Source organism: Lathyrus oleraceus, chromosome 6 (genome assembly GCF_024323335.1).
Source record: "Lathyrus oleraceus cultivar Zhongwan6 chromosome 6, CAAS_Psat_ZW6_1.0, whole genome shotgun sequence".
NCBI lineage: Eukaryota > Viridiplantae > Streptophyta > Magnoliopsida > Fabales > Fabaceae > Lathyrus > Lathyrus oleraceus.
Genome location: NC_066584.1, coordinates 419255956 through 419268431, shown reverse-complemented (window position 1 = coordinate 419268431; position 12476 = coordinate 419255956). Strand labels below are relative to the sequence as shown.

Genomic DNA, 12476 nt, shown 5'->3' with positions numbered 1-12476 from the left:
ATCAAGCATTAAATAAACAAAGGCATTGGATAATTATCATGAATGCATGTGGGACAAACTTAAAGCTCAGAACAAAAAGAGATCCAACGCACGTTACCTTCTCTCATCCCAGTCCATCACTGCCTCCGCTGTGCCGGAGGCCATCTCCAGCGGAGGAACTCCCTAGAAAATAAAACTTCATGTATCGATCTTCCCCTCTCAAATCCCTCATCTTGAATCCACGACTAGAAAATCCCAAATATGCAAGAAACGGGCGAATCAGAACAGGATCCCTAAGAACCCTAAAATTGGATTACTAAATTAAATGGCGTATTAGGGGAATCAGAAGCCAATAGGTTAGGGCTTTGATTCCTCTAACCTTATAATATATCTTGGCAACTAGAATAAAGTGAAACAAGAAAAAAGTTGCCACTTACCTCATCGGAGAAGATGACAGAGACGGCATCGTTGAGGTTGTGCTTCCAGGTATGATCAATTCCACCTTTTTCACCTCTTGATATGATCTTCTTCTTCTAGAACTTTCTCTAGCCTAAAGGAAATTGCTTATGTGTTATGGTTATGTGCCCTCACGACCTGTGTTGCTGGGAGATTGAGAGATTGAGAGGTGGTGAGGTTATGCAATCTTTTTATTCTCTGAACTGCATTGATGAATTTATAGGCTCCAAATTAATAGAGTTTTTGACTCTGTTAATCAATCCATGGGTAATTCAATTAGGAAAACTCACACTATTAGTGAATCAGTTAGGGTTAGATGAGTCATTACATGATTATTCAGTTACTTATGCAGTTAGTTCTGTTTTGCTGACTCTGTTGAAAATGCTAGCTACGACTTGGCCTAATGTTAAAAAAATGATATTGTTATGTTGGTTTGATGTTATTTACTGAACTTGGCTCGATGTTAATGGTTGATGGCTTGGCTCGACTTGATGTTAATTACTGATATAATCCTGTTATGACTTTAGCAGTTAGGTCATTAGGTTAAAAGGTTTTGGCAAAAATGACTTAATGTGTGATGTGGACTGGAATTAGGCATGGTTATGTATTTCATTAGGTTGTTTAGACTATGTGAATTGGTGATTTTGGACTATAGGAATTTGCAGGGTTCTCACACTGACTATGTTAAAAATCAGTGCTAGATACAAGCCACAATAGATGCCTTAATGCTCGTTGAAAAAAGAAAAAAATGCTTCTTGTGAAATTGGAATGAAATTATGTACGGCGTGGTCATTTTGCTTGATGTATGCTAATCCTGAAATTGAATTATTGATGTTTTTTTGTCATTATTATGAGTGCATGATTTGGTTTGTGCCAAGGTAAGACTTTGGTTTGGCAAGAGCAAAAATGCATTAGCAAGGCATGACAAGGTGAAATGCAAAAGATGGACTTTCTTGCCTATGAAGCAAATGTGATGATGGAAGCTTATAGAATCGTGTAAAAATAAGGATGTGATGTAATTAGTATTAGGTCTATGAAAAGATGTAATGGTTAACTTTGGTCAACTAGTTGACCAAAAAGTGAACAGTTGACCAAAAGTCAACATTTATAAAAAAAATGTATTTTTTTCATTTTCATTTTGTAATGGACATGTTTGTACTACTTTAAGAATGAATGGTTAATGTTGGAATGAAATGATCCTTGGTTGTATGTAAATAACTTGATTTTTTTGAATGAATCCTATCTAAAAACCAAGTTTGATCCATTACTAGAAGTAAATGAATCAACTCCCCTTGAGAACATTTGAATCATGCATGATAAATCGAGGATTAAATGGACTAGAACAAAGGGATGAACCAAGGGTTAATGGCCTGCAATGCATAATGAGTCATAATAGGGCAATAAAGCATAATGGACCAAAAGATCAAGAACCAATGCAATCATGAACCATGAATCAATAACCACGAACGTCTAAATTGAAAGCACCATGGGACTATAAATGGTTAAGTAGAATGCACAGGTGGATGCTTGAATCAAGCCTTGAATCAGATGAAATTGAAGCATATAGACATGTAGGTCAAATGAATGATTCTCATGCACAAAGCAAGTTTAATGACTAATGATGCATGATATAATGGTCAAGAACCTCCTCCCCATGAATTAGGGTTTCATTCAATCCCAGGGTGAAAAGTCAAACCCATAAGGCACACTAGAATCAAATCTTCCCTAACTAGGGTTTCAATGAAGCATATCCCTCAAACAAGGCCTTTGAGTCAATCAAGATGCTTCACAAGAAAATCTCCAATGTATGAGCCCCAAATTAGGGTTTTGATAACCAAGACAAGGCCCAGAGAACATCCACAAAGTCCCAAAACCATAACATCAAGAAATTAGAGTTTGAATGCCATGAGGAGTACCATGATGGGATCTTATTGAATCCATGCTTCAAAGACCAAACAATTAGGGTTTCACTTCCCCTATGATTAGAGAATGGCTCCACCGCACCTTTAAGGTTTGATCCACACATAAACCCTATCTTTGCAAGCCAAGAGCATTGAATCTATAATGATCAACTACCAAGTATTAATGAGTTAATGATGCACATGAATGAAACATGAGTGTATACAGATGATTCCCAAGTCAAGGATTAAGTGAAAAGATGAAAAGGGGAGGGAAAATTTTAGGGTATAACACTACGATCAAAAGAAACTAAGATGTCACACGAATTAAACAAATTGGAAGTTGAAGAAGAGAAGTCGGTTGATCTCGTTGAGACAACAAACATATACAATGTTTGACATCACCTTCTGAGTATTATGAATTGTATGAGCTTTTAATCATTTTTATGAAATTCACCAGGAACAAAGTCCGGACAGAGACTTGCTCTCCAATAAAAGTAGAGTCTGAAAATGACGAAGACCTCCACTGAGAGCATTTAACCCAAGACCTCCACAAGGAGCAATCAGTCAAGTAAATAAGAACGTATGGCTGAGTTATGTTAGTTAAAACGTCTAACCAAATCGAAATTCCAAGTAAATAAGAACCTATGGAAAATTGATTAAGTAAATAAGAACCTCTGACCGGATAATGTTAATTAAAACATCTGACTGAATCAAAATTCCAAGTAAATAAGAACCTTTGGCAAATCGGTCAGGTAAGTAGAACCTCTTACTAGGTTATGTTAATTGAAACCTAAAACCTTAATTATAGACCAAGTATAAATATACCCATGGCATCTCGGTCAAGTTAACATACCTCTGACCTTAGACGAAAGCCTAAAGGAAAGCTAAAATCCATTTGGGGGATAGCCATTCTATTTGATTTCCAGTCGAACAAAACAATTGTTATCAAGGAGATAAAGCCCAATGGGGGCTACATAACAATTCTAAAAGGACTAACATGGTCACAAACAATCTCACGAGGGCTCAAATATTATAGTCAAAGGATCGGTAAAGCGTCCAAACATTACATCCATAAAGGATGAATAAAGGACAAAATGATTATAGACCAATGCTTCAATGAGAATGATCTTCGGTTCAATCACACCAAAGATTCTCAGGCATTGGACCCCAACTCACATAGGCAATGTAAAGAATGAAGCAAGATATACTTTGAATTCAGCAATAAGAGATAGTCTGAATCTTTCAGGATTTGGTTACTACTAATATTTGAAAACCCGCATGGTTGTCACAATTCTAAATAAAGCCTTGGCTTAGTTAAAATGGGATGTCAGCGGGTTGAGATCCTACTAGGGCTCCCCGACTTCTCTATGTCTAGAACTTACCGAGTTCTACAATGTCAACGGGTCGAGATCCTACTTGGGCTCTCCAAATTCTCTATGTCTAGAACTTACTGAGTTCTACGATGTCAATAGGTCAAGATCCCACATGGGATATCAGACTTCTCTATGGCTAGAATCTACCAAGTTCTGCGATACCAACTGGTCGAGATCCCACTAGGGTTCCAGCTTTTCTAGACCTACTAATTTCTATGATGACAAGCATATTGAGATTCCACATGGGGCTCTCTAACTTATATGTCTAGAACCTACCGAGTTCTACGATGCCAACTGGTCGATATCCCATTGGGGCTTTCCAGCTTTTCTAGGTCTAGAACCTACTGAGTTATACGATGACAAATTGGTCGAGGTCCCACTAGGCTCTCAGACTCCTTTATGTCTAGAACCTACTGAGTTCTATAATGTAAATTGGTCGAGATCCCACTCGGGCTCTCCAACTTATCTATGTCTAGAAGCGGTTTGGAAACCGTGTCGAAATGAAGTCATGATTGACTTTCCCATAAAACTAAACTAGATGGAAGTACAACCCATTCAAGAAGAAAGATTTTAAGGATTCTTTGCCCGAACATTTCATCCTATTGGACTTCATGATCAAGGGGATTATGTACACCCTGAAATTCTTAAAGCCAAGTATGCTTCGCGGATTTTGATATGGTCGGTGTACATCATGGGAATTTTATGAGGCTAAGAATTATTATGAACTCGGGAAGAGAATTCCATATTCATCCTAGACTCAATTTACCGGGCTATGAAGGATCGTTCAAGTCAGAGCCGTTATGGAATTATAATGGACGAATCTGTTACATAAAGGTTAAAGGGTTGAAGCATTTACAAATGGTCAATGGTTACTAAAATCTATTAACCACACCTTTTTAGTATCTAGGGAAAAGGGAAGGCTGACAGATACATAGGTCATGAGATCAAACAGAAAAGAGGGGGGCATTTGATCGATGAATAATACAAAAAGGAGAAAACATACGAGAAACCTTGGACCACCAACAATGATGGCCATTGATTCCTTCCTAACTTACCCCCTGCTAGACAGAACGCTTGCGATCCCACCTTACCAGCTTCAGGGGGATTTATCCAAATAATGTTTATCATGAACATATAGTTTTCCTTTTCGAGGTAGATTTATCTCTTATAAATTGAGGGCTCTACTCACTTTCAAAATACACCAAAAAACATGTTTTTAACATTTTTCTCACTTTCTGCACCTTTTTCTCATTTCTCTCATTTCACTAAAATTATCTTAGTGTTTTAGGAGTGAAAAATATTAGTGAGGTATTTTTGTTGTGTATTCTGGTGTAGGGGTAATATTCTAGTTTGTGCAAGATTTCTTTATCTCTTGTGGAATATCTCTTGTAAGAAGTCATTGTTTGATTTGTGAGCTTAGCCAGTAAAAGCTCTCATTTGGTTTGTGAGATTTTCCGTCAAAATCTGTATTTGGTTCATGAGGTTCGCATAGTATAAAAACTCTCATTTTGTTTGTGAGACTGTATGTCAAAACCTCTATTTGGTTCGTGAGTTGCATAAGGTATAAAAGCTCTCATATGATTTGATATTAGCGTGATATGAAATCTCGTGTTTGGTTTAGAGGATAGTCAGTGTAAAATTCTAAGTTTTTTGGTAAGAAGATTCGTGGGCATAACTTGTGAAAAGCCCACACACATAGTACATAGTGGAAACTCTCAAGAAGAATTTTTTAAATAGAAGAGTAAGCCAAGTAGTTAGATAGAAACTCCATAAATATTTGGTGCAATATTCTTATCCCTTATCTCTTTCTATTTATGTTGTTTGCTTATTTTCGATATACTCAAATATGTTTTCCACTATGATTTTATTCTATTTATTTATTTTGATGCTTACTCTTTCAAAAATTGTTTTAAGCAATTACTTTTACCAATTAGTTTTTAATTGGACATTGTTTTTCAAAGCAGCACAACTCACCCCTCCCTCTTGTATTTGGAGTCACTTGTCTAACACTTCATATGTTTTGCATAACCGACGAAGACATACTTCTTCGCCTTTGGATTAAGTTTAAATCGATCTTCACTAGATATATGCGTATAAGCTAGACACCTAAAAATCCTTAAATTTTCAAGATCAATATGATTACATGTCCATACCTCATTTACAACCTTCCCTTCTAATGAAGCCTACAGTGACCTGTTGACAAGATAACACACTATGTTAACTGCCTTTGCCCAAAAACCTTTTGATAGTCTAACATTTAACAAAAGACATCTTGGCATTTTAGTTAGAGGCATATTCATTCTCTATGCCACACCATTTTAAAGTGGTTTCTTATGAATTGAGAAATTTCTTTGAATACAATGTTCTTCACAAAACCTCTTTACATTAGAATGAATGTACTACGTCCCATTATATGACTGCAAATACTTGATTTTTCTACCAGTCTAATTTTGTACCTCTACCTTGCAAACCTTGATTTTTTTTAAAGATTTTAGATTTTTGCTTCAAGAAATACACTTAAACCTTATGAGAAAAATCATCCATGAAAGTAAAAAAATACTCATAACCAACCATGTAAACCTCTTTGGTAGATCTCACACATTAGAATACACATAGTATAAAATTTCCGATATTTTGTGCTTTCCAGCTTTGAGCCGAACACGATATTATTTCCTAAGTATACAATACTTGAATAAATCCATCTTACAACAATGAACAACCTTCAATAGATTTCTCTTATGAAGTTCCGTCATCCCATACTCACTAAAATGACTCATGCACGCCATAGTTTGGTTGTACCATTATCACACTCAAGTGATGTAACATCGACTACAATAGTGTTTTCCAACAATTTGTAGATCTTACCTATATTCTTTGTTGCTTTCATTACAATCAAGGCACCCATTCTAACCTTCATAATGTCCCTATCTCCATTAGACATATAGGAGAAATCATTTCCTCTAGGTACCTAGAGAAATCAAATGCTTCCTCAATTCTATAATATATTTGACATCCTTCAATGTCCGCACGCCACCATCGTCCATGACAATTTTAATTTATCTCATTCCAGTGATAGTACACGCTTGCTCGTATGATATCCTCTGGTAAATGGATTCAATGCATGGTGTTGTGTGTTAGTTATGTCAGTTATTTAATTCTTATGAACTTTGATAAGGTGTGGCCTATTTATTTAGGCAGAGGATTGAGACAAGGAGACTCATCTCATTATCTCTATATCTTGGGGACGAAAGGTCTCACAACTCTTATAAACCAGTCAGTAGCAAGAGGCGATATCCATGGTGTAAATTTTGTTGAGGGGCAACTTTGGTGTCCCATATACTTTTTGTCAAAAAATGTTTTAGTTTTTGTAGGGTTGCTATTACCGAAGTGATTTATCTAATTCAAATTCTTGAAATTTATGTAGAAGCTTTCAGACAATAAATTAATATTATCCAAATCGAAAGTATTTTTCAGTTGACACATGAGTATGGCGGTGCATAAGGATCTATAAAAAATTATGGATGTCCATTACATGTTGAGGATGCTTATTTGGGATTATTGTCTATGGTGGGGGAGGAGCAAAAAATACATTTTCCTATGTTAAGGATCGAGTGTGGAGGAAAATTAACTCTTTGAAGAGTCTTTCGTTGTCAAAAGCGGTAAGGAAGTTATGATAAAATCAGCTTCGCCAGCAATTCCATCTTATATCATGAATATCTACTTGATACTTGATTCCATAATAAGGGATATTGAGAAAATGTTAATTTCGTTTTGGTAGGATGGAGACTCCCATAGTAAAGGCATTTATTGGCTAGCTTAAGATAAAATGACGTATTCGAAGTCAGAAGGTGTTTTGTGTTTTTAAAGTTTCCAAGCTTTTAACTTGGCTATGGTAGCCAAGCAAGGGTGATTTAATTTGACAAATTTAAATATGTTGGTGGAAAAAATCTTTAAAAGTAGACACTTTCATATAACCTTTTTTTTATTCTAAAATTGGTGCAAATTCGAGTTATGCTTAACAGAGTTTATAGAAACATCGTAATACACTTATGGATAGGTGTATGTGGAAGATCAATGATGGTTGCAAGAAAAATGTTATGATAGAGCCTTGGTTGAAGGGAGATGATAAACTAAGGGTTCCATCTCCAAAGTACAAGGTGTGTAAAGTCTTTTTGTTAATCAAACATTCAAACATAAACGATGAATCAAAATTTAGTACTCTTATTTATACTATAAGTCTTTGTTATGTTTACATTCAAACTTTGAGGTAAAGTTCACTAAGTGACAAGTGATAAAGATTGCCCATATTCTAGTTGGGGCAACCATTTCTTGTTTTAATGGTTGTTTTTTTAATTTCATATTGTATTGAAAATTTTATTATTAATGAAATAAGTTAAGTTTATTATTGTAAAAAATATAATACTAAAAATAAAAATTTAAAGATTTAATTTATAGTTAAATAGAATTAAGAGAAATGATAGTCTCATTATTTAGTGTAAAAGCATTGTACAAAATTATGGATTAATTTGATGATTCTCCTATAATCTCACTATACCCGTCCACCAAACCAAAACGATCGTGTCATTATCCTTAACTACTGTGCACCAGTTCGCACGCTATCCTATCCCTCCCAGACACTACGCGAATTGTTAACGCCTATTCACACCCACCCTACACATTGCTTGGTCGGTAACGCAACTCTTGTAACAGGTCAACCGTCAAGGCTAAAATCGTAGTTTCGCAAACCACTCCAAAGTGGGAAAAAGCTGTTTACTTCACTTCAATTCAAGTGGATACTACTATATTACATTATATATTTTTTATAATAGTATTATTAAATTATTTTATTCGATTAAGATTTAACAATTAATTATTTAATTTATTACATTACATTGTGTTTTTTTGTTGGATTTAACGAAGTCTTCGATTCCGTGTTTGCTTCAGAGTCAGCTTCTTTGTTTGTTAGAGAGAGAAAATAAAAAGGTTTTTAGAGAGAGAAAGTGGGTCTTGTTTAAACACAGACAGAGGATCTAGGAGCGTGTTCTTTGATAAGACTTTGAAACATCATGGTCAGCACCTACCTCTTCTTCGTGTTCTTCATCTAATCTAATCTAATCTATCATGTTTTTCTCTTCCTCAACACCCAACTCTTGTTTCTTTATATTTTTCTACTTCGATTAGATTCTCATGTTTGAAACCGAAACTTCAAAACCCATAATTTTCCTGGTACTATGTTTCTTCTTAGTTTTTTTTTAAATTATTTTTTTATACTAATCTTCTAGGTTGTTGTTATGTTTGGGTTATAGTGGAGAAAGCTGATCTACTTTTTTGCTCTTGACTTGGCAGATCTCTTATGTTCTTTGATCTCAGCGTTTTGGAGTGTTTGAGGTTTGTTATCTTATCCTCAACTTTAATGTTTTATGTTCTTGTTATTGTTATGTGTATGCTTGTTTAGGTGTATGAGGTATTTTATTCGATTCTATTATTAGATTTGAAACCAGTTTCAATTTGTTTCTGTCAAAAGTATAGAATTTTAAACTGCTTTAGCTTTTAGGTCCATGTGGGGCTTCGTTTGATGAGAATCTCTTTGTGCTTTTCTCTATATGTGTTCCTTCCCTTTTATTTCTTGATCATTAAGTATTGAAAATGGAATTTAAATTAAAGTTTTGCTTATTTCTTTGCAGAAGCTATTCACTCTAGTGGAAGAAAATTTATTTATTCTTGGAGCGGCTTTGGTGATATATATATATACTAGGTTTTAAGGTTGTCAGGGTGTGTTGGAACAAATGTCGTTCCGGAGTATTGTTCGTGACGTGAGGGATGGGTTTGGAAGTTTATCAAGGCGGAGTTTTGAGGTAAGGCTTCCTGGACATCAGAAGGGGAAGTCGAGAAGTTCGGTCCATGAATTGCAGGATCAGCCTCCTGTTATACAGAATAGCCGGTGGGCGAGTTTACCGCCGGAGCTTCTTCGCGATGTCATTAAGAGATTGGAGTCAAATGAGAATACTTGGCCTAGTCGCAAACATGTGGTTGCGTGTGCTGCAGTGTGCAAGTCGTGGAGAGAAATGTGCAAAGAAATTGTTGGCAGTCTTGAGTACTGTGGGAAGATTACTTTTCCTGTTTCTCTGAAACAGGTGAGACACCGGTTTTCTTTGTTTAAAAGATGATTTGGAACTTTGCCTAATGTTATCCTTTTTGTGATCGGTTGATTTTTTTTGCAGCCCGGGTATAGGGATGGTCCAATCCAGTGTTTCATCAAGAGAGACAAATCTAAGCTGACATACCACCTTTTCCTTTGCCTTAGTCCCGGTAATAATTTTGATAACGAATACACTTTTTATTTGATCATCTTGTCTTGTGATTTATTTGAACTTTTCTACATGATTTTTTATTAAATTATGATGAGTTATCGCGTTTGATGGTTTATTTTTCATATTGTCTATGTTGTATGAAAGTTGAAACTTGAAAGTTTCTATCCCACTTTGTGCGATGGTTCGATACTTCGGTTGTTTGCTATGCTGGCATATGAATTTAACAAACTATAAGATCTGGTTTATCAGTTTCTGAATTCTTCGATGTGTTCCTACAGCCTTGCTTGTTGAAAATGGAAAATTTCTTCTCTCTGCTAAACGGACCAGAAGAACGACTTGCACTGAGTATGTTATATCAATGGATGCAGATAACATATCAAGATCTAGCAGCACTTACATCGGAAAGCTTAGGTACGGCTTTTCTTTAAGCCGCGAGAGCTTAACTTTTTTGCTCTTTCCTATCATTACACACTTCACATGTATTAACTTTCTCTTGTTTCAGGTCTAATTTTCTCGGAACCAAGTTCATAATTTATGATACGCAGCCTCCCTATAACAATTCTCAGTTGGCGGCTCCACCTGGACGCAGCAGCCGAAGATTCTACTCGAAAAAAGTTTCTCCAAAGGTCCCTAGTGGCAACTACAACGTGGCACAGGTTACCTACGAGTTGAATGTCCTCGGCACAAGAGGTCCACGGAGGATGAATTGCACTATGTACTCAATCCCTTCGTCATCCCTTGAGCCCGGCGGCGTTGTCCCAGGCCAGCCAGAGCTCATTTCTCGTTCACTCGAGGATTCTTTCCGTAGCATATCCTTTGCCAGATCGATCGATAACTCAACCGAGTTTAGCAGCTGTAGATTCTCGGACATAATGGGAGCTAGCATAATGGGAGATAACAATGAAGACGAGGAGGGGAAGGAGAGACCTCTAGTTCTTAAAAACAAGTCTCCAAGATGGCACGAACAGCTGCAATGCTGGTGCCTTAACTTTAGGGGACGCGTGACCGTTGCGTCCGTCAAGAATTTTCAGCTGATTGCTTCAACACAGCCTGCAGCTGTCGCCCCGCGTGCTACAACAGGACCTGCGCCGTCGCAGCCAGCCCAATCTGACCATGACAAGATTATTCTTCAGTTCGGTAAGGTCGGCGAGGACATGTTTACAATGGACTATCGTTACCCTCTGTCGGCGTTTCAGGCTTTTGCGATATGTTTGACTAGCTTTGACACAAAACTGGCATGTGAATAGTGTGACAAGTAGAATGTAATCTCCATTTTAGGAATTCATAGGATGGTGAAGCTGAACCAAGTCATTGTATGCCTCATAGTTACTCTAAATTGTAAAGTACAAAACAGTCTCTTCCCAATGTCTTTTTTTTCTCTTTTGTCATTACCCTTTTTTTGTCTTTGCCCTTTTCTTTTGAATCCTTATGTTTAGTATGTTTTAAAGTTTAAACTCTCACTGTCAAAACTTTGCTGGTGTAGACTTCCATACTTTTTATGGTAAAGATGTAATGAAAAATGTAGTAGCATTCAATGTCATCTGTTTGATCTAATGTTTAAACATGTCTAACTGAATTCAGTTCTATTATTTTATTTCAATACTAAAAGAGTTTTACTATTGACACATGATTACAACTTATTTTTATCAAAAGACATAGTAGTACTAATAATTTATAGAGAAATTCATGCAAAGGTTCATGATTCAAACTCTGGTGGTGATGTCGAATCTATCAATATATAGAGATAGAATTTGTATATTGCGATAACTTTTTATCATTCAGTGGGAAGGTTAGTTTTTGATTATACAAGTTAGAAGTTTCAATGGCCATTAGGATTAATGTGGATGAGTGGTGTTTTTGTTTATTAATCTGATGATCTCACTCCCAACTGGATTTATTATCTTATTATTATTCAACTAGTAAGCAGATCGCTGCAATGCATCAGTAAGATTTGGGGTGGTGGGATCTGACGTTTGACAGAAAATAAACATTGAAATATTCGAAATGGAAAGTTAATAAAGGTGGAATAATTTTTCATATGCATTGTCATTTGTTTATAGGATTGGAAGCTTGACCTTTATAAACTCCACAAAACATGATAATTATGACAAATAGATTAGGTATTTATAAGGAGTAATTTAAAGAAGTGTATTATAGAATGATGTTGTGTAAGTTCTTTTAGTTTTTCCAATAAAGACCTATTCTTTAGGCTAGAGTAGGTCAATTTCTGTTTTGCTATTTTCTTGCTATTAGTGGAGTTAGTGGAGCTAGTTGAGTCATGTCCTTTATTTTAGGATTTGCAGTTGTTTACAGTTTTTTATGTATTTCTTATAAAAAGGCATTGGAACCTATGAATAAAGCGATCATTCTGGTGCATTTGCAATTCAATTGAAACACTTACAGTTTACAATTGGTATCAGAGCCAAAGCAAAGCAAAGTGATCCAAGAGAGAGAAG

The 12476-nt window shown here is 35.9% G+C and overlaps 1 protein-coding gene across 3 annotated transcripts; it reads left to right on the top strand.

Annotated features, from left to right (window-relative positions):
• The first annotated feature begins 8569 nt into the window (after positions 1-8569).
• LOC127091449 (tubby-like F-box protein 8) lies at positions 8570-11560 on the top strand. 3 transcript variants are annotated; one of them, XM_051030091.1, is made up of 6 exons: positions 8570-8778; positions 9056-9097; positions 9394-9843; positions 9931-10018; positions 10299-10431; positions 10523-11560. In XM_051030091.1, the coding sequence occupies exons 3-6, from the start codon at positions 9496-9498 to the stop codon at positions 11265-11267; spliced, it is 1314 nt and encodes a 437-aa protein (XP_050886048.1). In that variant the 5' UTR covers positions 8570-8778; positions 9056-9097; positions 9394-9495; the 3' UTR covers positions 11268-11560. The 3 variants fall into 3 exon arrangements, with proteins under 3 accessions (XP_050886048.1, XP_050886050.1, XP_050886049.1); XM_051030093.1 differs by having other exon boundaries at positions 8613-8778; positions 8992-9097; XM_051030092.1 differs by having other exon boundaries at positions 8615-8935.
• The last annotated feature ends 916 nt before the right edge of the window (positions 11561-12476 follow it).